Below are 27,910 nucleotides of genomic sequence, written 5' to 3' on the forward strand. Positions count from 1 at the left end.
CACTTTTCAGCTGTAGGAGAGAAAAAGGCATGTAGTATGCTGCTCTGTAGACCTTGGTGTGGTTGTTTAAAAAGGCCTTTCTGAGCGTATCTTGCTTCACTTGCAAATCTAGTCTCGCTGGAGGTGACATTCAGAATAGAATTACAGTACAAACAGAAAAGGAGCAAAAAAACCAAAGCATCTCTAAGCAACCAGTGGGACCTGCCAAAATTACCCAAAAAGTGGAAACTACATAGATTGACTGATAAACACAGAAGAAAAGGAGAAAAAAAAGTCCCAGAAGAGCAGTTATAAGAATTTTTGCTCAAGTGTAAGAGGGAATGGTGAAAGGAACCAAAAAAGATAATTTTATAGTTCTTCTGTTTCCTCTGCTGCCTGCCTTTGTCTCTGTGGAGCTTAATTACTGTGGCTTAAAATAGTCCATTTTATAAGTCTTTTGGTATACTGTATGCTGATCTATGTCCTGACCGTAAGAGGAAATCTGAAGCAGGGGACATTAATTGAATAGAAAAAACAAATGTGTATTTTTATCCTTAGGCATAATTGTTTTGATTATATTTGGTTTATGTGGGAAGGAATACCTTTCACTTTGTTTTATTCTTGAGATTTACTTGTGATTTGAGACTTAAGAGGAAGGAAAGCCAGAAATGTAGTTGTCTCTTTTTCAATTGGGAAAGGTCCATACTAAAAGGGAATGTTTTTCAGGAATCTTTTGGAGTATGAATCCATTATTAATACAGAAAAAGGAAGAGGATTGGGTTCAGAGGCCTTCAGACTTCAGGTGCCAAAGCCTGCAAGGTTCTTATGTTCTCAGCTTCCACTGAAGCTTCCACTGCATTGATGAAGGGTGTAAATCCAAACACATGTTGACTTAAGTGGAAGGATTGCCATGGATTAGGTTAAAATCAAAAAATGGAGGAGGAAGAAGGTAGCTTATGACTTGCCAGCCCGTCTGTCTTCAGCTTTGGATCTCTGAGACATGATGAAAGAGTGAGACGGGACACTTACAGCCATTCTATGCTAAGAAAAGTAGAGCAATGCAGAGGACATGATCACATATCGTCAATCTACTTTCATTAATCTTGGCTTGAATTGTTATGCAGAAGTAATACATCCACATTGGCACAGCATGAAGACAGGGCAAATGACTATTCTGCCAGTAAATCTTTCTCATTGTGACTGTAGGCAAATCAGTTGTGTGGAGTGCTCAGACCACTGAAGAGTCTGTTTTATTTTGAGATGCGTGTAGAATGCTATTGAAAAAATGCTTTTCAAAGCAAGACTTTGGTTTGTAAGCAACTTGGATACTCAAAAAAAACTCATCCTCAGTGCCATAATTTCCAGACTGAGTAATACATGAATGAGAACATTAATAGCATTTCAAAGACAGGAGAATAAATGCCTCAGACTGAGATACCTTCAGTTACTGTAGTGCTATAGACAGTTTAGGGAACTGAATATATGAAAAATCATGGATGCTAGCAGCATTAGTTTTATGTTTAAACCTGAGAGCAGTTTTAATAGATAAATATTAAATAGAGAGTGATAATTCAGCAGAGTAATCAAAAAAGAACTCCCTTCCCAACTATGGTCATTGCAGATAAATCCCGTGAATTTCCCAGTGCAGATTACTGAAAAGGGCGCTGCTTTGTGTCGCTGCAGCTTTTCAGAATCAGCTGCTCTGGGAATTGATTAAACATCTCATGGTTCACGTTCTGCCCTGCTTTCACATATTGCATTAAACAGATTTTTCTAACCTATCAGATTCTGCATTTATATAGCGCTGTAAGCTATTCTAGCTCACAAGCCTTGAAACAGTGAGCATAAACACAGAGGGGTTAGCAAGCAGGGGCTGACTGTAGCAATGACAGCATTCCCTGGCTTTCACTCCAAAAGTAGATGACTTCACCTCCAGAAGACAATTTACAGCGTGTACCACAGGCTGTGGACAAGATCACATAGTGTCTTACGTGCTATTTATGCTTAAATACCAAGTAAAAGTGTTGCTAAGCCATCAAGGCTTTTTCTCTTAGTTCCTATTTTGTTATGCTTTTAATCGTGAATATGGAGTTAATGTGGTAACCAAAGGAGAAGGTGAGACTGCGTGTGGTCTTTGCCCACTTTCTGGACTTTGGCTGCTTATCCTGTCTTGTTCCTGAGGCCTGCAGTTGTGTCGCTCGTTAGGTAGTGTTCCTCCTGAGTGGTGCTTTGCTGATTATGATTACTAGCTTGGTCAGACTCTTTTGAACAGAAGTTTTGTTTTAAAATAGCACTGTTATAATTAAAGGCACCCAAACCCTATCACACTAGTGTACAGTGTGTTGTGACAGTCTGGATAGAAATGAGCAGGTAGTAGCCCAAATTTTTAAAACTCTGGCTTAAATAATACTCCATTGCACTGTTTTAGACACCTGAAGAAGCTGATTTTTAAAGATGCTGCTTGTCTTTCAGTTTCCACTTACCATCCTTTTTAGAAGTAGGCTGTTTGAGCTCCTAGATACGTTATTTAACTGTGTTAAATTTTAATCAGATCTCATTTAAAAAAAAATAAATAAAAAAATCTTTGGTTCTCCCTCTGGAAAGGCTAGATCCCTTGACAATATTGCAGGCAGACCTGTAGAGGGGTTCTTCAGAACTCTGCATCTTTTGAGGAGATGTGGGGTTTTTTTGTGGCTTTTTGGTTTTTTAATTAACCTCTCCAGGCTTGCCATAGAGGTGAACAGTGTGTTCATCTGTTCAGTCCTGACAGCTCTTGAACGCCACGTGTAAGGAGAGAGACTGACCTATTCTCTGGCTTTCCTTTTGGCAACCCACAGCAAGGCTGTACTTCCTGAGCTGAAGCTTGAGGCTGCATGGCATGCCTCGGTTGCTGCATCTGGGTCTTCTGGGGCCCAGCCGCCAGCCCTTATGAAAAGCCTTGTCTCTATGAAATGTGCTGTCTGGGACTGGGGTGACGCAGAATGCGTAATGCACATGTGAATGTAAGAATGAATGTGTGGATACACCCTTCTGATTGCTGAAAGAAGTGCTCTCAATATTCTTTCATATATTAGAGTGCCACAAGTGGTTCTTCAAGAACTTGCCTCTGAAAATAAATTTTCAGATTAATTTAATCTTAAAAAAAAAAAAAAAAGTACTTTTAATGTTTTAATGCCTGGTTTTGGAAAGTCCTCTGCTGAATTCCTGAGTTTACAATTGGCTTTTAGTTTAAGATTATGCTTCCATGATGGATTATGCAAATTCCTCTTCTTATTCCTTTCTTATTGTAGTAAAAAATGGTGTGTTTCACAAAACTTCTCTTATTTTTATCTCTTTTTTAAAAAAAATACATGTCAGTTTACTAACTGTTGTCTTTCAGTTTAAAAATACAATATTGGTGACTTAAACACCACCAATCAAAAACTTGAAAAATCCATATTGAAAATAAAATTTTCCTCAAGAAACTTTGCATCAGTTTGAATTCAGAGATGCAAACCCTCATTCTCAGTGAAAACTTGTCATAAGAACACTTACCATAACACTGTGTTGGCCAAGAATATCTTAAAATAATTTAACTTTAGTTACTAATGGAGACGATGGTGTTCCCAGTGCTTCAGATGTTTTGTACTTGGCATTTCTGACCTTGCAACTAAAACAGTCTGTTTGAAAATCTGTATGGACAATCACAAATTTTTGTAATGTAATTCCTAATTTCAGGCCCTATAGACTTGGAGTTTCTCCCATAACTAATGTACAACTCTTTCCTCTCCAATTTTGGACGGGAACTCTTATTCTTCAAAACTGCTGTGTTAAGCTGTATCGGCAGTACTTTATCATCATTTTGTTTGGACGCTTTATTAACACGGAGATGGCTTTCACAGATAGCGGGATAGTTGCATTGTTAGACAATGCATTTTTCCTTGTGCCTAGTATGCTACCGCTTCTGATTACTTGACTTCAGAGTCCTTAATATCCTGATTGTTATTTTAAATTCTACTACCCCTGTACTCAACTCTGGTGCTATAAATATGTGAGTAGGAGTGGCAGACTTCTGTTACAAGCTGACATTTCTCTTCCTTGTATTTTGCTTTTAGGCTGTGTGTTTGAGTGATGAGGAACACTGTCTTATTTAGGCTAGAGGCAAAAGACTTCCAGACAGTCCTAAACCTTGGTCAGAAGTTCAGTGAGGAGAAGGGGAATCAAGCTACTTGTTCTCTTCTCTCAGAAGAAAAGAGTTTCTAATATAGCCAGATTTAAATGCTGTAGATAACTTGATATGCAAATCCCTGGTTTCATGATTTTTCATTTACTGTTAATGTTCTACAGTGTTTGAAATAAGGTAAGGCTATTCCTGTTCTTTTAATTGGAAATCACAACAGTTCTCCTCAAACTGAGTTTCTTCTGCAGAGATGTTGATGATAAGAGATAATGAAATTTTTTTTTTCCTCCCCCACATATTTCATTTATATTTTTTTCATGCTTCTGATATTAAGGCCACTGTAAATGTACATAATCAAAGACTACCTTCTTCCCCTTCTCTGAGCTCTGCCAAGAGTTAGCTTCTGCCTACATAGTTTTTGCTCTGTCTCCTTCCAGTTTTATTCATTGAAGATGTCTTCCATTGTAAGAGGTAGGTTATCTTTTCCATAGTAAGCCTTAATTCAAAATCTTGGTGCCCGTGATTTTAAAAACAACAATAGAAATAAGCTGAGCTTAGTACTTAGTTGTGTTATGCTTCTTTAACATCAGTTTCCTCTGGGACCTTTTGCTGTCCTGAAGCTTTGTATCCGATTTCATACTGAGCTTGTTTTTCACGATGCACAAAAGCTTTCAGATGAGGAGAGAAGAGACGTAAACATGGTCCTTTAACAAAGGGTTCTTAATAACCACATTTCAATTTTTGGTGTTGCAAGTAGCTCACGTAAAATTTGTTCAACAGCTTATGGGTTGGTTTTGGTTGGTTTTGTTTTTTTCCTGGGTGGAACATCTTCAGTTGAGAGTAGCTTGTGAGGTGGGTGAAGGTTTGGAAAGTGGGAGCTGGGAGGTTGCTGCTCTTGATGTAGACTGGAACTGCAAGTGAATTGTAAGGCCTTGATCAAAACAGTTGGCAGTTTTGAAAGTGGGCGTTATTTTAGCATTATTTTCTTAAATGGTAATAAAAGAGTCTTCAACCTTATCACCTCCATCTCTCTGTAAATGAGAGGCTGAAAACATAAAAAATGTTTGGTTCTTTAAAAAAGAGCAAAAGAAAGCGTGCTATTATTAAGCAACTTATTAGGTCCTTCCGAATGCATGTTTAGGAATTAATTGCTCCTGACCTGTATAGGTTCTCCTTTGGTGATCGCAGTGACACTGACCAAGTGCCTCGGATGGAAATGCTTAAGAAGTGGTGCTACTGGCATTCCACAGCCGTGGAGCAGAGGCACCAGCTTGGTTGGTTTGCCTGAGCTAACACTGGGCTCTGGCTGATCTGGGACTAGAGCTAGGTTCTTTGAATTGCAGTCCCCAGCATTTTTTGTTAAATGATCCTTCCCTTTTGCATGAAGTTCTGCTCCTTTGATTTGGAGCATCCCAAGAAAGCTGGTTTGAAATGAGAAGTTATCTTCACAGCATGTGGACACCTGTCTGATTTACACCAGGAGAGTCTTGAGTAGTTAGCCTTGTTAGGCAGCCCTGAGGGCTGGGAATCCCTTGCAGAACCCACTTTGAAGGACGGCAGGAAAAGCAAAAAAAGCTACATCTCTTAAAAGAAAAAGAAAATAGCAATTATTTTCTGAATTCCCCAGAAAGCCCCCTCCAACTAGGTGAAGAGACACTTCTTAAATCAGTTGTTTTGTGTGTCCTTTTCTAGTGTTGCTTCTGAGATTTGGTTCTATCTTATGCTGCTGTATATATAAAGTTTTTAGGAGCACAGGGACAAGTATGATTATTTAGTCCTGTTTTCTTAATTCAAGCTGGAGACCTTTACCCAAATTATTCCTGCAACAGGAGTACGTTTTTTTTAAGTGATGGCATCTCCCTTAGGATACCCAGTCATGACTTTATATGGTGGAGGATTCAGCTTGGTCCTGTTTAAATTGTCACAGTAGCTCCTTTTGTCTTATGCTTGCGTGTTCTCCCAGAGGTAAATTTAATACCTATTTTACAATATCCTTTATTAACAGAGTGCCAAGAAATCTGAAGATTTTCTACAACTCATCGGAGCTAACATCATTCTTTTACCCAAACTGTCAAGATTCGGATGTATAGTGGGGTCTCTGCAGCTCTCAGTAGCAGACAGTTTCTGAACTGCCTGTCTTCTAGTGTAGCCTGAAGCATTCTTTTCTAATGAAGCTATCTGGTATGGTGTGACAGCCATTTGGTTGGAACTATATAATACAATTGATGCTGAAATTATCTATTTTTTGTCATAAAGATGTATTTCAAGAACATACTTTTGTCTTTATAGATAGCAAGACATAAACTTAGAAACAGTCCTATTTAATTTGATTAGTTTTGATTCTTTGCCAACTTTTCTTTTTGGATCTTTGTATCCTTTGAGCAAGTTGTGAAACAGTTCTGTTTTGCTGTTTGATTATGCAGGGGGTTACTTTTGCAGCTCTCCAGTCAAAAGAGATTGCATGCCAAAAACATTTTCGGGTTTAAAGGCCAAAGTTTAAAACTTGTTCCTCCTTGAAGTAGAAAGAGCTGATGAAGAAGTGTTTCTTGAGTGATGTTTGTGTTATGTTTTGAACAAGTCCTTATTCTTTATTTTTTATTTGGGAGTGACAGTTGATCACAGCTTAAATGTTTGTGTGAGAAAAAATTTCTTGCATCTCGGAGGGGGAGTGGAAATTTATGTGTTTTTCTTTATCTGAAAAACTAAGGGAACCAAATGGAACAAAGTAAACTAACTCACTGGTGTTGTTTAAGCTTGCAAATTATTCAAGTGATTTTTTTTTTTTTTTGACCAAATTTTTTTCATGACATGCTGTACCACATACTTTCACTGCCATTTAACGGTGTTAGTGAAAGGATAAAAGTATGTGTAAAAACAAGCAGCTTAGATGTTTTCTGGTTATACTTTTTATTTTCTACTTGGGATATTTTTTTGAGGTGGTGATCAGTATTAGAAACTTAAGTCTGTTGTTGCAGAGAAAAATTGTGGCAGAAACATGCTGTAGATCTTTATTTAAAGCTAGCAATTTTTAAGAAAACAAACGATAGATTAAAGAACATCTGATTACAACAGATCACAGTTTTATTCTGTTGTGAGATGACAATAGATTAGCTTGCAAGCTGTTGCTGTCAGATGGTGCGCTGGGTGCTTTAAGAGCCCGGTTCCGTGGTAACTTGTGGAGTGCCTTGTTCTTCCCTGTGGTGTGGCCATCACATCATTTCGTGCAGACGTGTTCAAGACAGATGCAAGATGTTGTCTGATCCTAGCAGAACTCTGTGCTAAGGGGTAATCTGAAAGTAACCTTGGTAGAAAGTGAGAAGCTTTACTGAAAAATTTCCCTGCAATGCTGTTGCTACGGCAACTGTGTCTACTGTGTGTGTGCTGTGTGTATTTAGCGGAGTCTGGTTCCTAGATACTGCAGTGTGGAAAGCATTGCCTTTAAAAGTGCCTCCCTTCCCCCATTTTTGGTTGGTTTGAAGGCAGCAAAGGCTGATAAGGCCTCCCTTATCAAACTCATCCTTCCTATTTTATTTTTAGTTTGCTGCTAGTTTAGGCACATTGCTTAATAAGACAGAACGATGCTGAAAATGGAAGGGATGCTGATGTCTTGCTGCAGCTCAGTCTCTCTGTTGCTCCGTAGTGATAATCCAGGATGATTTGCAGAGGCAGGCAGCAATGTTACAGTAGGGCAGGGTATATCCTGTTTCTTGCTCTGCAGAGGGAGAGGAGCCTCTTTTCTGTGACAGTGAGGTGGCAGTGAGGAGCAGTGGAAGATGACTGGAAAAGATGTGTGCTGCGTGGTGGAGGAGTGCTCAGAAAAGGAGCACACAAGGGATGCCAGAAAGGTGGGCTGAAAAGACGATTCATCAGCAGGAGCCCTAATCCATGTCTCTGGGCAGTGAGCTGGCTATTCCTGATTTGTAACCATAAAAAGTCAGCATTCTCTTAAACCATAATAATAATGATAATAAAAATAGAAATGATCCCCATCTGCTTGATGGAGCTGTTTCTGCTACTTTGAGAGGGTGCTGGGGGGGGGGGTCCATCAACCAGAATCCCCTTCTGCAGTTTCACGTGGATAAGATTATTTTTTTCTTTCCTCATGTATATTCTATGAAACAGTTTGAGATGTGTGCAGTCCTATTCTGTGCTGGCTGTGTTTTGGTGGCAGATGACTGAGGGGCACCAATACTGTGCATTAAAGGGGCCTGAGAAGCAAAACAATGTGTTGATGTTGAAGGGGGAAATAATTTTCTGTAATTAATCTAAAATGTATTTGGCTGATGAAATGAATTTCAGATTCGGCATTCCCTTTCCTCCATTGCACTGTCTTCCTGTGGGAACATGCAGATGCAGTAGGCTGGTAAGCCCCTCTCATCATGGATAACAAACATGTCCTGCTTTGTAAGTGAACCTGAAAGAATCATATGCCTCAGTTTGATGTAAGCTTTCACCCTCCCTACGCTCTGTATTTCACAGGGGCTTTAAAAATTCTTTATGAATCAAGAAGGCCCCAGTTTTTGCTGCTGACTACTGGGGTAATATTGCTGAATCCTAGAATAGGGCTCTGTATATTTTTATCTGTAGGTTATCTGAGTTAGAGGATGAAGGTGACGTGAGGAGATGAGCAACATGCCAAACAATGAAGCTGTGCTTGGACAGCATCTGAATGGAAGCCAGGGAAGTAATTTTAATGCATTGCCTAGCTACTCACTTTTTTTCCCCCTCCAAAAATGTCTTCTGTTATCCAAGTATATTTTTAGTCTTTTTTTTTTTTTCAATCTGGTCAACATTTCATTCATGTTTGTGTTGAATACGTTGTTCCTTCACTTTTCAAGAGACTGATGCCTGTAGAGATGGAAACAGTTTCCTTAATTGCTGAGGCTGAGGTGAATGTTATTACCGTTCATGCTGACCTAAAAGAACCTTTTTCTTCAGGCAGTCTCATGAGCAATTTAGCCTTTGATGTTTCTTAGCTCCCTTTTAGTCAAGAGGGAGCCTGTGTAGAAAAGCATGTGGAAAATCATTCCTTTAAAAATGATTTTAAGAAACATAATTTGTGCACTCTCTCGATCACAATCACATACTGAATTTATTCTTTTTAAAGGTGCAACATAGTTCTGAGCTTGTTCTTATTTCTGTTTGTTTTAAAAATAGCAGTGCCTCGTGTACTCACTCAGGTCCAAATTAGGAACTTAGTTTCTAAATATGGGCTTATATATGTTCCTAATAATGATAAATTTGAGGATATGCTAAATGTGTTCCTCTGTATGGGTAAATTAGCAGTTGTAGACTGGTTTCTCCTGCATACAAGATTTGTTGGTCTTTAGTGAGGGAGGTTGGGGAGGAGGAAAGGAAAAATGGGAAAACAATCTATGTGGAGTTTTAAAAAGCCTGATAATTTTCAAAGGTAGTAGGGAAAAAGAGACACTTTGCACTCGCCTTTACTTTCAGTCCTTGTTTCCTTGCAGTTTTAGGAGATCTTTTTACCCTTAAAGACTACAGAGTAAAGTCAACCAGGAAAATCTGCAGAATATTTTACTGCCTTATTTTTACTTACAAGTGATCTCAAACATATACACAAACCATTTGCTCCTTTATTAGATCTTTTTGTCCCGATAGCTTAGCTTAGTAGTTATTTTACTTGAGGGCTGCAGTACTTACTGAGGAATGGAAGATGTCCTTTATGTCAGAATGCCTATATGTGCACACAAAGAAAAGTAAGTAGGATACTGCAGAGGCAAAAGGAGAGAATGAATGGAAAAAGGAAAAGTAGTCTAGAAAAAGAAGAAAATACATGAATGTGTGTGGTAAAGATTATTCTGTCTGTATGGCATTTGCAGATGCTTTGCTTCACCTCACACAAGTGATGTGAAGAATTCAGCCATGACTGAATGGCCAGAATCTTCCATCATGTATGTTGACTGATGCTCAGTAGTTGAGTTACAGAATATTTTGATCCTCTGAGCTTGGGAATGGATTACTTCTATCTCCAGCAGCAGTCCCGCAAAATAATCTTGAGAAACTGGAAAGAGATGCAAGCTCTTAAAAAAAAAAAAGAGAGAGAGAGAAAAAAAAGAAAAAGTTTTCAGGCTTTCTGTAATAAAAATGGTTGCGTGCTGTATGCAAAGATGACAGAGGTGTAATAATTAAAAAAGAAATGAATGTATTAAAATGTAACAGGAATTCACTCACAGGTAAAAAGACTTTTCTTGCATAATACAACCTTCAAAGTAAGAGTAAGCTATTTAATCCAAATATTTTTCAGGTTATGTGGTTCTAAAGGTATCATGACTAACCAAGCTCTCCCTTATCCAGTAAGTACCACAGTATTTTAGCACTAGGTTGAAAAGGCAAGTTGCTTAAAACTGCCATTCCAATTTTTTTTGGTTTTTTTTGGCCAGGTAGTTGAGAGTAAAGTGATAACTGTGTACTTTAGAACACTTCAGATATTTTTGAGGTGAAATCTGCCACAGAAGATGATATTCCAATATTTTGAAATAGTTGGAAAGTCAGATACTGTTCTTCTTTTCTACTCCCTGACTGCAGTGGTTAAATGCTTTTGGAGTCATTGGAAGTGACGTGCTTCAATTCCCATTGTTATTTGAAATTGTGATAGCAGGGCAGCCATGCTGTACAGATGCCGCCTCTATTAAGAGGAAGTAGCTTATATTTAGAGTGGATATTGGAGAGGCTGGGCAAAGGAGTAAATGTTGGAGCCTGTGTGCATCAGTGGACGTTGAAGAGAATATGATCTCAAGCCTAGTGGTTCTTGTCAAGGAATGGTATGTTGGCCAGAGAGTGCTCAAGTAAAAACTTTGGCTACTGGCAAACTCTGACACTCGTGGTATTTGCCAATGTGTAAGCGTCATGTATAGGCATGAGTACGTACACTTCACCTCCTTCACGGGATGCTTGAGCGGTAGTTCTCAATCTTTCGCACATAATGACCTTAATTGTGAGAATAAAGCACTTCTGAAGTTGATGGCCTGAGAACTCAAGGCAGATGAGGTGGGTTTTAGCTGTTACGCAGTGACGCTTCAGTTTAATCAGGTTCAAGAATATCTAGGAAGGGGTTTCCTTATTGTTGTTGCTGTTCTTAGCTGGGCTGTATATGTCACTTTAGGTTAAATGAGTTCACCAGATTTCTGAAAGGTTCTGAAATAGGGAGAAGTGCTGCTTCTTGACTTCCACCTAAAGAGGGATGCCACTTTGAATTACAAATGCATGAGAGGTAGGTGTGTTTTGTAATTAGTGGTGAAGCCTGGTGGGCTGCTGACTTTAATATAACCTGTAGTACTTTTAATCTGTTGCAAAAATTGCTGCTGCTTTAATAAAAGATGTTAAAACTCCATTCTTCAGAGTTTCTATAATTTTGTATTCTATCTAGTGGCATAGACTGTGGTATCAGATGAAGCTGGAATTTTAAACCCACATATTATTTAAGCAATATATTATAAATTGAAAGGAAAACAGGTCTTGTAAAGGGATTTCTGATCAGTCTATTTCCCAGTGACTCTCTAGATGTATTAATTAAAGAATGTGTTCCTGTCTTCAGGAGTTATTTTAAAGTATTGATTCTTTTTTATAATGAGGATATAGCACTGCTCATAAAATGTTATTTGAAAAATTGTCTTGTCTGTCTTGATGATTCCTGTGCGCTGTTACAGAGCCACCCTGTGAGAATGAAAGGAAAGATATGATTTAACAGTAGGAGGATGGGAGCCTGACTTCTGTGCCTGTGGGAATGTTGTAATCTTACTGAGTAGCAGGAAGATAGATGAAGTAATACAGGAGGTCACCGACAGTATCTCTGCCTTCCCCACTTTGTTTAGGTTAGCCAACTCCCTTGTAGTCTGTAACAAAGGATAAAATACCCTCCTTTAAGTCATGATGCAACAAAATATTTCAGTATGAAACCTTATGGAAAAAGTTGTGGTATTGCATTGTCAACGTGTATGGTTACAATTTATTTAGGAGGAACCAAGTAGACTCATAGGAGTGAAAGGGGCATTTTATATTAAAAACTGCATTACTTGTTTCTCAGTCATTAACAAGTTGGAAATAAGAGGTCTTAGGGGGTGTCCAACAGGTGGGAAATCTTCTCCACTCCCCTGAAACAAAACATAATATAAGGCATTGACTGCAGCCTGCCATGAGCCACCAGATCACAGGATGACCAGCTCTGTCTAATAGGGATAGGAAAAGAGCTGTGATAATGTGAGTGAGTTTGCTCTCAAAGACAAATACAGGAGACTATGCACTGTCAATACTAAAACATTTTAAATATGTCTATTGGCAAAACATCAAACCTTGGCAAGGCAAATTTTACATTAGTAATAATTTCTGTTTTGCACTTGGGGAAGAAGCAGAAGTATCATACAGTGAGGAGATTCCCTTCTCTGTATCAGCATTTACTCAGCTTCTAGAGGTAGAATTTTAAAAATCAAGGCTGAAACATTTCATTTCAGAGTTTAAGAGAGATGGCCAAAGCTCTCGCTAGGTTGTTGATGTTGATAATTTTTTTTTTTCAGAATGTCAGGGAAGTTTCAGAAGACTAGGTGAAAGACAATGCCCTGCCAATATTTTAAAAGTTGAACTAGATGACTCAAATAATTATAGGCCTGTCAGCCTGGTATTTGCCTTGGCCAAAATAATGGCGTGGCTGGCAAGAATTTTGGTCAATAAAGGTTTAAAGGATGATAATATAGTTGCTTGCAGTGAGTATGTGGCTATGGAAAATATATCTTGTCCAACTAATGTGATACCTATTTTTTATGAGATGAAAGTTTGATAAATGTATCAATGTCAAATGCAGATGTAACATACTTAGATTTTCAATTGCCAATGTAATATACTTGGATTTCTGTCAGGCAGTTGGCTAAACAGTGTATGACATTCTGATCAGAAAATTATAAAGATACAAAATGACAATAAAAACCACTAAAAAATGAAAACGCCATTAAAAATTACAAACTGGCTGTGAGAGGTCCTAGAAATATCACTGTAAATGAAGACTTTATCAAATATGTGTGTTTAGTGGAGTCACTAGTATTAAAAAAAAAACTGGACTGTTTGTCTACTTTGGGAGGGCAGACACTAGGCAGGTGTCAGGGTGTAACCCCAGCCGGCAGCTAAGCACCACCCAGCTGCTCGCTCACTCCCCCCTGGTGGGATGGGGGAGAGAATTGAAAGGGTAAAAGGGAGAAAACTTGTGGGCTGAGATAAAGAAAGTTTAATAAGTAAAGCAAAAGCCACGCACACAAGCAAAGCAAAGCAAGTGGTTAATTCACCACTTCCCATCAGCAGGCAGGTGTTCAGCCGTCTCCAGGACAGCAGGGTTCCATCATGTGTAGTGGTTACTTGGGAAGACAAAGGCCATCACTCCAAACGTCCCCCCCTCCCTCCTTCTTCCCCAGGTTTACATGCTGAGCGTGATGACATATGGTCTGGGATATCCCTTGGGTCAGTTGGGGTCAGCTGTCCCAGCTGTGTCCCCTCCCAACTTCCTGTGCCCCCCCCCGCCTGCTCGCTGGTGGGGTGGGGTGAGAAGCAGAAGAGGCCTTGGCTCTGTGTAAGCCCTGCTCAGCAATAACGAAAACATCCCTGTGTTATCAACACTGTTTCCAGCACAAATCCAAAGCACAGCCCCATACCAGCTACTATGAAGAAAATTAACTCTATCCCAGCCAAAACCAGCACAGCAGGTCAGCTTTGCCAAGTGTAGGGTCATATTGGCAGCAAGAATGCAGATTGTAGTTACAAGAGGAGGGATTCACCTCTTATCAGGCAGGAGCATCTTTGAAAGCTGTGAGGGCTGGGGTGGATATCATCTGAGTTTGGTTTGTGGCATTATGGTGTGGCCTAAAAGGGTTAATTCTATTCTCAAGGTGAGTGATTGTCAGGAAGGTGTGCTGGGCATTAGCCTCTGCTGCTTTTATATTGTGTCCAGTATGGGATTGATTTGAACAATTCAAGAACAGCAAGAAGAAACAGCTTGAAACCTATGAAAAAGATTAAAACATGGGAGAAAAAACCAAAACCTTAGGCTGAAATATGGAAGGAATGTAATCTAGCCTCAGGAAGATGAGGCCTATCTTGATTTCTATTGAGAAGTAATTAAAGGAGGAATAGATATGATGGGCTCACAACATGAGTGAGAGAGAAGATGAAGGTAGAGAAGGAGGAGCTCGTATATACGAGAGTAATCAAAATCATGGGAAGTTTTTCTGCGGTGCTTAAAGGTTTGGTTTTTTTGGATTTGTTTGTGTTTTTTTTTTTTTTTTTTAAATAGTTGGAAATATCTAAATCAAAATATCTGGTTTAAAAACAGTGTCTCTTCTAGATGAGACAGATGCTTTCTTCACATTAGAAAACCAACAGATCTGCAGCTGCCTCCTCTTCATTTGGTGTCATGGTAGACTTTACGTTAACGTTTCAGTAAGACCCATAATGCTTCGTGTGCAATGCAAATAGCTCCTGTGTCCTTCCTTTGGCAAAGCAGTGTATCTTAGCATGAAACAGGTGAGTTTTGCTTTTAGGAAAAAAAAAAAAAAATAATGATATGTCATTCCCTTGTTGCTTATTCTGGTCCAAAATACTCTTCTTTTGGGAACAGCATTGGTTCAGTCTGTTGCAGTGCTGTGGAGCTTTCCTAGCAGAATCTCTTTGGTCCTAGTAGTATGAAAACAGAGTGGATGTGGTGGAATTAGGCTGCTAGATAGGGTTGTAGTGAGTTGAACTGAAGTTGTCTTCCTGGAATGAAGAGGAGTCATTTTGCTACTGCTAGGATAGTCATATAAGCTACTCCTAACTAGGATTTTGTATAAGGCTTGATTTTGAAATATTGGTGTTCTGCTATTAGTTTCCTCTGTTTTGAGGAATAAATAATGTGGTCTTCAGCAGGATTGAGGCTCATTTTTACATGTTGCTATTGCTTTTATTAGGTCAAGACATTTGGTCTTTCTTATGGGTACTTGTCCCTTTTTCCTGACAGTATCAGAATGAAACTGTAAAATGTAACTGGTCTGCGTGAAAAGATGACAATACCATCTCCCTCTCTATACCAGTCTAATTTCTTGCTTTTTGGGTTGCTGTTACACATTGAGCAGCTATTTCTGGTCCACAGCAATGCTAGATAGTTCCTCTGAGAGGTTCCAACTAATTTAGAATCTATTGGTATATGTGAATAGTCTAAATGATTCTTTTTGGTATCCAGAAAGATTTATTATGCTGTACCTGACCACAGTAAATTTTATCTGTCTCAGTCTTGCCCATTTATCAAGTTTTAGTAGCTTCTTCTGGAGTTTTGTTTCATTCACAACCCCTTAATTTCAAGAACTCTAAATGAATTCACGTTGCCCGACCTTCACTATCCATCTTTCTTTTTCCTTTGTAGGCAGTTTTCAATAATGTGTGTGATGCCTTTAATGCTGATGGAGTAAGGGATTCCACTAGGTTGCAAATAGGACCCCTCCTCAAAAAACAAACAAGGTTTGCCACATTGCAAATTACATGTATTTATAGCCAGTGTGCAAGTGGATGTGAGCAATGAAAGCTTTTCAAAATTTGCTCTATTAAAGTTGTTTTTCTTTTTTATTCCAGAAGGTATAGCTTTATCTGTGGCAGTATTAGGAAATAAAAGGGAGAAATAATTATTGGGCATAAATCTCTTGCAGTCTAATGTAGTCCATCTATAACTGCGGTAGGGAGACCAGAATAAGATTCTGGTGAGCCATAGTTCACAAATGAAGGTATTTACTGTGGTTCATGCCAGTCTGGCACTGTTGTGTGATACTGGTATAATAGGATTATTCACTTAACTTTAAGAAAATGTAAAAATACGGATATTATGTGGACTTAAACTAAGCTTAAATTTGGAAGAACTTTTTCCTTGTGAGTTTTGTTAGGGTCCCATACAGAAGAAAAATATTTACCAGTCTTTTTTGCCAAAATGCCGTATTTGAATTTGGCTGTCATAACCACAGTTCTTCAGAAGTTGGGCTTCGTGTTTCTCAGACTGTTTGTGGGGGTTTTATCCCTGTTAGTTCCTTATGTTGTAGTGGAAATCTCCTGACTTGTGGGACTGGGCTTACTGGAGCAAGTGCATTCTCAATTTGTTATGGTTCCAAAGCTATAGTCTGTTTATACTGTAACTGATTAAAGCCTTTACACTTATAGTTCTACAGCTACACCTCATCTGCTGGCTTCTTAATCAAGGAATTATTTGCTCCTGAGAAAGAAAGATCTGTTTTTCAGCCTCTGGAGGTGTCAAAAAATTGCTAGTGACAGCATAGTGCTTCTGTGGCATCAACTGCAGATGATTGGTGTTGGATGATATCCATCCCCAGTAATGGATTACTGAGCAGAGAGTGTTATTGCATGAGATTTTGGGGAGAAAAGGTTGTTTTCTTTTGTTTTTCTGTAGGCACTGGTCACAACATATATAGGCAAATTCTGTGGATAAATTAGTATGCATTTAGTTGGTCTTATGAAACCACTCTTTTCACAATTAGACTTGAATAGTATTGTAGTGGTTATATTATCTGCTTCATTCTTCTAAGCTGCAAAAATGCTGTCATGTTTAGAAATGAGTTGTAAGAAAAATAGTTCCATATATGAATTGAATGACCAGTCAGTGCATCCTTTGGCTTGTGAGGTGGGACACATCTCTCTGCTTACTCTGCTCCTGCAGAATTTCGTCCCCTGGCAAGACGTGGAGCCTTTGAAGTTGGGCAGGCTTACATGTTCCCTGAGAAAACAAGAGACGAAAAGGCCATTTGAAACTGATGTGCTAGTAGTGGTGTGAAAGAACCATGCCTCAGATAGAGAAGACTGAAAGAGAGAAATGAATGGATATTGTGTGAGAGACCTGGTGCATGATAGAAATGTCTTGTAATTAGGCAGCTGCTAGGTCAAAATAAACTGGAATGAATATGTGGTTTTAAAGAACAACCCAGCTGAGATGAATGAATGGTTCTCCTGAACATAAATAGCTGGAGGTCTGTTGGTGGGCTGCCCAACTGACCAGGTGTTGACCAGCTGCAGTTTATTTTCCAGCCCTGGAAAGAGCAGATGTGTTCCAACCTCACTCCAGTAGAGCAACAGCAAGGGTCTGTGACTTTTTCTTTTGTCTGCTCTTGTCCTACAGCTGTTTTCTTGAGCTAATGGATGGTTTTCTGACAGAATATGCTGTGGCTATAGTCTTATTCAAAAAAGTTCAAGTTGGAACTTTCAAGGCTTTGTGATTGACTGCTTAAGGGATCAGGAGCACAAGTAGTGTTCTCCTCTATCCGCCCAGTTGCAGGGAATGATGAGGGAAAAAACAAGAAGACCCAGCAGATCAGTACTGGACTCTGAGCCTAGTGTCACTGGCAGAGTTTTGGGTTTTTTGATCATGGGTTGGTCTACATGACACCAGGCCTGCTGGCGATAGACAGGGTACACCTGTCTCAAAGGGGGAAAAGGATCTTTGCACAGGAGTTAGCAGGGCTCACTGGAAGAGCTTTAAACTAGATTTGAAGGAGGAAAGGGATAAAACCAGGTTTGCTAGAGATAAGCCTGGGGTTAGCATGCCTGTGTTTGAAGGGCAGTGTGCTAACAAGGTCCTTCGGTCTACCATCTTAGTGGAGGTAGTGGATGGAAATCCATGTGGCAGCAAAGATGCAAGGGTTATTGATGTGTTAGAAATCATGGAAGTGCCTGAGAATGGTCACGTCCAAATTAGGGTTTCTCCCTCCAAAAAGGTGGCAGGAACAATAGCCCCACTGAAGTGCATCTACACCAATGCATGCAGCATGGGCAACAAACAGGAAGAGCTGGAAGCCATTTTGCAGCAGGAAAACTATGATATAGTTGCCATCACGGAAACATGGTGGGATGACTTGCACAACTGGAGTGCTGCAATGCATGGCTATAAACTCTTCGGGAGGGATAGACAAGGAAGGAGAGGCAGCGGGGTAGCCTTGTATGTTAGGGAGTGTTTTGACTGACTAGGGCTTAATGATGGTGATAATAGGGTTGAGTGTTTATGGGTAAGAATAAGGGGGAAGGCCAACAAGGCAGAAATCATGGCAGGATTCTGTTATAGACCACCCAACCAGGATGAAGAGGCAGACAAAATATTCTATAAGTAGCTGGGAGAAGTCTCACAGTCGCTAGCCCTTGTTCTCATGGGGGACTTTGATTTTCCAGATGTCTGCTGGAAATACAGCAGAGAGGAAACAGTCCAGGAGGTTCCTGGAGTGTGTGGAAGATAACTTCCTGACACAGCTGGTGAGTGAGCCAACTAGGGAAGGCGCCCTGCTGGACCTGTTGTTTGTGAACAGAGATGGACTTGTGGGTGATGTGATGGTTGGAGGCCATCTTGGGCATAGCGATCATGAACTGATCGAGTTATTAATTCCTGGAGAAGTAAGGAGTGGGGTCAGCAGAACTGCCACCTTGGACTTCCAGAGGGCAGACTTTGGCCTGTTGAGGAGACTGCTTGACAGAGTCTCTTGGGAGGCAGCCCTGAAGGGCAAAAGACTCCAGGAAGGCTGGACATTCTTCAAGAAGGAAACCTTAAATGCACAGGAGCAGGCCATCCTCATGCGCTGAAAGACAAGCCGGTAGGGAGGAAGACTGGCCTGGCTGAACAGAGAGCTTTAGCTTTGGCTGGAACTCGGGAAGAAAAGAACAGTTTATGACCTTTGGAAGAGGGGGCAAGGCAACTCAGGAGGACTAGAAGGATGTCGTGATGTTATACAGGGAGAAAATTAGAAGGACCAAAGCCCAACTAGAGCTTGATCTGGCTACTGCTGTAAAAGACAATAAAAAAATGTTTCTACAAATACGTTAGCAACAAAAGGAGGGCTAAGGAGAATCTCCATCCTTTATTGGATGCGGGGGGAAATATAGTGACAAAGGCTGAGGAAAAGGCTGAGGTACTTAATGCCACCTTTGCCCCAGCCTTTAATAGTAAGACCAGTTGTTCTCTGGGTACCGAGCCCCCTGAGCTGGAAGACAGAGATGGGGAACAGAATGAAGCCCCCATAATCCAAGGGGAAATGGTTAGCAACCTGCTACACCAATTAGACACACATAAGTCTATGGGGCTGGATGGGAACCACCCAAGGGTACTGAGGGAGCTGGTGGAAGTGCTTACCAAGCCACTTTTAATCATTTATCAGCAGTCCTGGCTAACCAGAGAGGTCCCACTTGACTAGAAGTTAGCAAATGTGATGCCCATCTACAGGAAGGGCCAGAAGGAGGATCTGGGGAATTACAGGCCTGTCAGCCTGACCACTGTGCTGGGGAAGGTTATGGAGCAGATCACCTTGAGTGCCATTGTGTGGGATGTGCAGGACAACCAGGTGATCAGGCCTAGTCAGCATGGGTTTATGAAAGGCCGGTCCTGCTTGACCAACCTGATCTCCTTCTATGAAAAGGTGACTCGCTTAGTAGATGAGGGAGAGGCTGTGGATGTTGTCTACCTAGACTTCAATAAAGCCTTTGACAGACACTGCTTCCCACAGCATTCTCCTGGAGACACTGGCTGCTTGTGGCTTGGATGGGCATACTCTTCGCTGGGTAAAAAACTGACTGGATGGCCATACCCAAAGAGTTGTGGTGAATGGAGTTAAATCCAATTGGCAGCCGGTCACAAGTGGTGTTCCCCAGGGCTCAATACCGGGGCCAGTTCTGTTTAATATCTTTATCAATGATCTGGACGAGGGGATCAAGTGCACCCTCAGCAAGTTTGCGGATGACACCAGGTTGGGAGGGAGGCTTGATCTGCTCGAGGGTAGGAAGGCTCTACAGAGAGATCTGGACAGGCTGGATCGATGGGCTGAGGCCAACTGTATGAGGCTCAACAAGGCCAAGTGCCGGGTCCTGCACTTGGGTCACAACGACCCCATGCAGCGCTATGGGCTTGGGGAAGAGTGGCTGGAAAGCTGCCCAGCGGAAAAGGACCTGGGCGTGCTGGTTGACAGCCGGCTGAATATGAGCCAGCAGTGTGCCCAGGTGGCCAAGAAGGCCAATAGCATCCTGGCCTATAACAGAAATAGTGTGGCCAGCAGGAGCAGGGAGGTGGTTGTTCCCCTGTACTCGGCACTGGTGAGGCCGCACCTCAAGTCCTGTGTTCAGTTTTGGGCCCCTCACTGCAGGAAAGACATTGAGGTGCTGGAGCGTGTCCAGAGAAGGGCAACCGAGTTGGTGAGGGGCCTGGAGCACAAGTCTTATGAGGAGCGGCTGAGGGAACTGGGGTTGTTTAGCCTGGAGAAAAGGAGGCTGAGGGGAGACCTTATCGCTCTCTACAACTACCTGAAAGGAGGTTGAAGTGAGGTGGGTGCTGGGCTCTTTTCCCAAGTAACAAGTGATAGGACAAGGGGAAACAGCCTGAAGTTGTGCCAGGGGAGGTTTAGGGTGGATATTAGGAAAAATTTCTTTACTGAGAGGGTTGTCAGGCATTGGAACAGACTGCCCAGGGAAGTGGTTGAGTCACCATCCCTGGAGGTATTTAAAAGACGTGTAGATGTGGTGCATGGGGACATGGTTTAGTGGTGGACTTGGCAGTGTTAGGTTTACAGTTGGACTCTGTGATCTTAAAGGTCTTTTCCAACCTAAACGATTCTATAATTCAGCTTTTTAATAAAAATGCCTTTTTATCAGCTATGTAGAGTCACTTCAGACATGGGTTTTTTTCCTAATTCTCCCTTCGTTGAGCTAGCATTAAGGCTGAGTCTCTATTTGAGTCCTTACAAATGGTATCCTTATTTATCCAGGAGAGCTTTTCTATTCATTTTTGCATTGGAGTCTTAGCAAGTTTACATTTTATTTATTTCCAGCAAGCTTGCTGCAGGGAGCTTACTGTTACTAAGTGCTGCAGAAGCAGAGAATCCAACATTGAAGAGCAGAGTTACATGACACCCTAAAGGCATAAGCACCGCTTATTTGGAGAGGTAAAGGAGCGGACAGTCAGCAAAATTCATGGCTTGATGTTTTTATACAAGGCTAACCCTTATGGAAGCTGCATTCCTGCAGCTCTGCTGGAAAGTAAATGAACCAAGAAAATTCTGTCCTCAAGTTGAGGTAGTTGATGTAGGAAAACATATTTTTTTTTTCCTCTGATGTTCATTTTGTCATATTTTAGGAGGAGTTCTTAGCATGCCAGTGTTTTTTTGACTACAAATTGGGTTTATAACGTTTTTATTTTTACGTGCATATATGTGGGAGAGGGAGACACAGTGAGGGTTGTGCTGGAAATCAGGCAAAGTTTTGCATTCTTGAACAGCTGATAGTTATCTTAAATAATATTTCCCAAAGGCATTGGGTCCAATGAGGGACACGTCAAATGATATTACACAGTAGTGGCTCTGTACTTCAGTAACCTTCTCATTTCTTTCAAAGGACATAAAATGTTTTGGAGATAAAGTAGGCTTTTTATCCTCTTCAGTGACAATGTATTTGTGTACTGCCAGTTTATGCAAGCAGCAGTGCTCACTGAGGTCAACAGGGCTAGAAGTGAAATGAAAGGTCAGTCCAGTTGTGCATGACAGCTTCTTTGAACATTTAGTAATTTCTCTGAAAATTAGTCTGCCCACATCCCGCTGCTGGGTGTTGAAGCACTGAGACATTCAAAATTCTATCATAAATTTGGATTTATTGCTGGCAGAAGCAAAAAAGCCTCTGCCCTTTAAAGTAAGAGTAGTATTCCTTAATGACATCATTGATAATATTCTTTTGATAATAGTGCCAGGTGTTTTGGATGCAATTTTTAATGAAGCATAGCGTAGGTGAAAAGCATATAAAAGAAGAAAACACTGTAAGGAGGTTCCAAAAAAACACATGCTAGAAAAAGAAGGGTTATAGAAAGTCAACAAGGTCAGACCTCACATTGGTGGGGCCAGTTTCCTCTGGGCGGTATGTTTGGACAGGGCTAATCAAGTGATGGCTTCTGTCTTGAGGCAGTATGGCCCCAGCCATGGCCACACTACCAGGCCACACTTATCTCATCTAAGAGGGTCTTTTACGGACAGTATCCGCCTGTTCACAATATCCAGATAGAATACCCAGACAGTCAATTGTCTGAGGGTATGGACTTTATAAGAAATGCCATTTTTCCTTTCAGTTCTACAAAAATGCAAGGCTTTGTGCTATTGTGTAGTCTTGCAGGCTGTGTATGCTGCATTATTTTTTTATGTCGAAAAATTGTAGTAAGATTGCTTGCAATAACACCACAGTTAGGGGAGAGCTGAGTTCCTGGGAAGAGCTGAGTTCCCACGATATGTACATTTGATTGCTCTGCGATTCTCTCCACCTTCACTGAATATTCCAGAAAATATTCCAAATGGATTAAAAATGGACTGTTTCGCCAAAAGGAAAGAGATGTGAAGCCCAGATTCTGTTGAAAAACTTAAAACTGCAGTTATACATACACAAAAGGACCTTGGAAATAGTTGTTTAAGTAGAATTTGATGTTTTGTTGCCAAATAATACTTGCTGTCATGACTTTTATTCTAAGTCTATAAAATGTTGGATAACGATATATACTTCAACAGAATGTTTGCCTGCAATCATTGTTTAATAGAACCATTCATTTCATTAAGTTCACAGTACTAGAAATCAGCACATTCAGATAGGTAATGATGACATTTATATGCTATAATGAACATTTTTCTTGTTGCTGTTTGCATGTAAAGTAGTATAGGAAGAAAAGACAGATACCAAGTTTTTTTGGCATGCTACAAGCTACAATTCTTGACCTGAAAACATCAGAATAATCTGATGGTGAGGATGTGTGTGTTGATGGTACAGTCAGATCAGTGTATAAAGAGGTTTTGAAACTTTTTGTTCTATGGTCTTGGTTTCTTTCATTTCTTCTGTCAAAGTGGTGTTTGTGGCCTCAGATAAAGAGTAAACTAGTTGTAGTCCCCAAAGCAAGCCCAAACAGATTGTAAGGTATTCATCTTAGTGGCTCTCATTTAACTTAGGAGAGAGAGGCACCGAAACTCTAAGGAGCTGGGAATTGTGGATGAAACAATCTATATCAAAATCATTTTGAGGAAACTGGTGAAGAAGTTCCCTTGGGTAAAACTGCATCTGCTGAAGACCCCATTCCTTTAGTTCATATCTGGATGTGGATAGAGATGTCTGTAACGTTAGTGAGGATTTTGGCCTTGTGGGATTTGCACTGCACAGACATATGTTTGGGAGTATGTACACATTAACAGTCAGGGCTGATGCGATTGACGTTTTCTTTATCAATCAGAAGGGATACTTTAGTCTTAATTTTCACAAAATAATGAAGACTGAATGGGGATCTTGTTACAGGAAACAAACTGGGATTGAATGACCATGACTTGGTTCATTTTGAAAATTATAAAAGAATAAACAAAAATTGGTTTGTGGCTCCGGTCTTGATTACAAAAATGGAACATTTTGACAGACTAGTGAGGCTGAGGGATATGAAAGTGACAGAGCTTGATTTTCCCGGAGTGAAGGATGCTGATGCTTTCTGAACCACAAGGAAGGAAGGGAACTGCCTGAAGAAGAGTGTAATAACTAATTGGAAAATCTTCAGGCAATGGAGGAGAGCCAGCTGACCTTGCTGACTTGTAAAGATTTTTATCACAACTTGTCTTGGCTACATTCTTGTCATTCTGCTAAAACCTAATCCCACTGGGTGTTCTTACTGGGATCTCAGCAACTTTTGTATTGTCCTAGAGTCATCTGATGATGAGGTTTTTTTGTTGCTGGACATGGATCTTACTTTGTCTTGATATCTCAATCCATCCATCCTCAATTTGAGGCAAACTGTACATATCTAAGTTTTTCAACATAATCACACTCGTCTTGCAAGTAGACTTTGTGGGTGCACATGGGTTGCTGTGATGTAAACCTTCTGTGGAAATGCTGACTGCTTTAACAGTTAGTTTTTCTTTCCTCCTTTTATTTTCATCCCCTGTGTCTGATCTCTTTAATGATAGCTTTATGTGGTTGTGGTGCTTCCTACCTATTTATTAAAAGATTGGTTGGTTTTTGATATGTGTTTTGGTGGGGTTTTTTTGTTGTTGTTGGTTTGTATGGGTTTTTTTGTTGTTGGTTTTTTGTTGTTGTTGTTTTTGCTTTGGAATTACAACTGTTTTCATGTCCTGCAAGCACTTGAGACCGAAGCTGCACCAGCTGAATCAGAGATGTGCAACTGCACCCTGTTAGCCACAAGAAGCTGTTCCTGGAAGTGTGGTGCTCAGTGAGTTGGTGGATAGCATAGCAGTTTCTCATGTATGGTTAGTGTCATAGAGAGGGAATGTGTGCAGAGACATATACATATGTCACTTGTGGCACAGAGGGTGTGAAGGCAAGATCTTGGGGTTGGCCACCTGGCTTTTTGGTGACTGTAAAACAATTGGCAGGGCAGGAGATTGAGTGATTGGAGATGGTACTCTGAAAATGGTGGGTGGGGAAGCAAGGGAAATGCTGCACAGGGAAAAAGCATTTTGTGTCTTGCACTACAAGTGAGGCAGGCTTGGGATTAGTTTCAGGCAGGGGGGCATAGGTCATAACTCTGGAAGCTATAAAATTCATATTTTATATGAATTCATATATGAAATATAGCTCTTATATTTTATATAGAGCTATAAAATCTTTCTTTTGAAAACTTACTGCATCCTGCCAATGCTTCCTCTCTTCCTCCATGCTTGCAAAGGTCCATTTACATGGCACATTAGCTTTTGGTCAGGTGTGTCTTGAGGAGGAACGTTTTCTTCCAGACCTTAGTACACAGGCTTCAGTTTAAGTTCTGTTGTGAATTTGCTTGCTGTAGTGAAAAGTAAAACTACATCTAAACTAAAAAGCCAATAACACAACAGCAAAAAAATCCACCTTAAGTAGATTAGATTATTAGATCGATGAAAAATGGAAAATGTCTTCTGAGCTATAGGACACCGGGCCTCTCACTTTTCAACTGATACAGCCAACAGCTAGAAAAAGATTTAATGTGCTGTTCTTGGTGAGGTTGTACTGGTTTGCTGCTAACATGTGTTGCATTAAACTGTACTTAGTCTTGTGCTTGCCAAGGAACATGACTAGGTTAGCAAGTTGCTTTCTTATCAATCAGTATTCAAATGATCCGGAAGAGGAACTCACTGTTCCTAGTGAAGGATCATTGGAAGCAGTACAAGCTTTGCCAATTAGGTTCCTTTTATTTTATTTTATTTTTTTCACACCAGTAGAATTCTGCATACAAATGTAGTTGGGCAGAGTGTGTCAAACAGTACAAATCATTGTTACGATACATTAATCAAGGGCATGGAAGAAGAGCTCTGGGAGAGAAGATTCCCCTGTCTTACGTAAGCTTTGATCTGTAGTCCCTTGGTCACCTTGTCTCCTTCCATTAGGACTTCTGATCCCAGAAGGAATAAAATTTGCTGTCTTCTGGCCCTGGCAACTTCCTTACAAAGTTGTCAAAAGACATGAGATGCCATGGCTAAAGTCCTGGATAAAAGTACTTCTGTGCACACCCTTTTAACAGTTTTCTTCCCTTGAGCTCCACCCCACCCCAGGCAAGCTATGCTTTCATGCAGTTACAAAGTTAGAAATGGTAGTGACTAGAATCTGGATGCAACTTAAACTTCGTATCTTCATTCATCCTTAGAAATCTTTTTTGTATGTCATGCTGTTATCTCTGAGAAGTGATGGAAGCCTCCATATCTTTGAATGTTTTGGGAAATAATTGCACTGTAGGGAATTAATGTGCACTTGTAGGGCAGTGAACCAAAAATAAATGGCGTTGAGGTCCTTTTGTTGTACTAGCTAAGCACCCTGCTGATTAGATACTTGTGAATTTTCATTCTGGAATGCCCCATATGAGTCCAGCTCCCTGTGCCTCTTCCTTGCAACCCCCCATACTGTCCCTTCCCCTTTGCTGCAGCACTAGGCTGACTTTGCCTGCAGTTCTGACTCGATCTTTTTCCTTGTGGGTTGCACAACAGATCCTCAGTTGGAGCCCTGGAAGTACAGAAAGAAAAGAAAGAATAGCCTTGTGGTCAAGGTACTAGCCTGAAACTTGGATTTTTATACGTTTTGTCAGACTTGTTTTGTTATAGTGCTCAGAAGTCCCTTAGGGGATTGTTCACAAAAGGTATTTTGTCTCTCAATTACTTTTTGAAATCAATGGGAGATTGTATGTCTAAATATCCACATGAGTTTTAGCCTGTATATGTTTGTTTACTGTCTGCAAAGGAGAGAACAATCCTTTGTTACCTCATAGGACTGTGGGGGAGCGAAAGGAGGGATAGCTATTCTTCAGAAAGATCTCTATCCTAGAGATAAGAGGGAGGTGCTCTGTATTTACCCTCACCTCTCCTCTGAACCTTCTTCCCTGATAACACCTACTTGAGTGGATAACCTTCTCTTCCTAATAAGCATACATATATTTACATATGCACACATTTTCTTATACACACATATATAGGAATGTATATATACTATATCTTAAATGTTACTGTTTTTTATACTTCATATAATATATAAAAATATACTTTAATCTGAAGTGAAATACTTTATTTTGTGTAACCCACTGTTTTTACATTCAATCAATTAATTTTTGTTGGGGCTGGGCCACAAGCATGGCTGCAGAAAGATGTTGGTGTTTTGCCCAGTGTTAGTGGTTGCTGTGCTAAGGCCTTTCCTCACCATCCATGCAGCTTATGTCCTGACTATTTATGATTAATAAAATGCTGGTCCCTTGGCTGCTTCTCACCATGTGTTAAATCTGGATGGATGGATGGATCTGAACCGCAGCCATTGCTAGGTAGAAAACAGCTTGCTAACACACAATTTAAGGGAAGAAACAAACAATTTATGTATGGTTGAAAGGGCACAGATAATAAGGTAAATAAGTTCTGAGTAAAATGGTCCCTAAGCATTCTTTTCCTGCCTCACAGGTGTTTGTAAGGTGCTTTGAGATCATTTATATAGAGATCACAATATCCTTGCACAACTCTTCTCAAATTTTCCTCTGAATAGAGAAGAAACTTAGTATGAACTTTCTGTGCAGGGGGTCATGTTTCTTAGGCTCACAGAATGCATTACCCACTAGCAGTCACTCTGATTTGTCTTTAAGATTAGTGATTTTTTTTTCAATTAAAACAGAATGTAAAAGTATTGCTCAATTAGAAAGCATTATTGTGTGTTTATAAGTACCCTTGAATGTACTTATCCACTGGGAGCATGCAGATGTCTGTTGGAATTTAATTTCTCTGCAGCACGTTGGGGGTGGGGACAGAAGAGAAGTAGCCAGAAAATTATGGTTGCTGCAGTAAATACCAGGTTTCTCCCAGTGACCTGCACTGACTGCAGAGCTTATTACATCTAATGTAAGCATAAAACATCTGTTCAGCAATGCTGTTCTCTGGCTGGTCTGTATTTGTACCAGCAAATTATGCGTTCTTGGCTGATTGTTGCCTGTTGTGGGGAGTCATGAAGAAAAGGAGGTGTCACATTTTAAAGCTTACTGTAAAAAATATGTTATGAAATACCTGCAAGGCAGCACTGCTCATTAAGCAGTAGAAACCTTGCCTCACCTCTGTGGTGTGGTCCTTTCTGAGCTCCACAGTCGTAGGTGTGCAGGCCAGCAGGAATCCTGTGGGTGGATGGTGTACCCTGTTAGCAAGCAGCATGGATGGTGAATAAGGCTGTTGTTTCAGAAAGCTAACTTTAGAGTCCCCTAAGGGTGTTTTTTATTTGGGGGTTCCTACAAACTCAGTCTGTGTTGTCGGGTGGTGACAC

General features: G+C 40.4%; 1 protein-coding gene across 10 annotated transcripts in view; it reads left to right on the forward strand.

Annotated features, from left to right (window-relative positions):
* The window catches only part of SERGEF (secretion regulating guanine nucleotide exchange factor), a 168,843-nt gene that overhangs the window by 68,370 nt on the left and 72,563 nt on the right, over nucleotides 1-27,910 (forward strand). The window contains exon 10 of one of the 10 annotated variants that reach the window (XM_030039615.2): nucleotides 6,144-6,316. The exons of the other annotated variants lie outside the window; for them this stretch is intronic. Coding sequence (XP_029895475.1) covers nucleotides 6,144-6,266 — 123 coding nt within the window. The 3' untranslated portion in view covers nucleotides 6,267-6,316. Of the gene's footprint in view, nucleotides 1-6,143; nucleotides 6,317-27,910 lie in introns of those variants that run through there. 10 annotated transcript variants of the gene reach the window in all.

This window comes from Aquila chrysaetos, chromosome 16 (genome assembly GCF_900496995.4).
Source record: "Aquila chrysaetos chrysaetos chromosome 16, bAquChr1.4, whole genome shotgun sequence".
NCBI classification, from domain to species: domain Eukaryota; kingdom Metazoa; phylum Chordata; class Aves; order Accipitriformes; family Accipitridae; genus Aquila; species Aquila chrysaetos.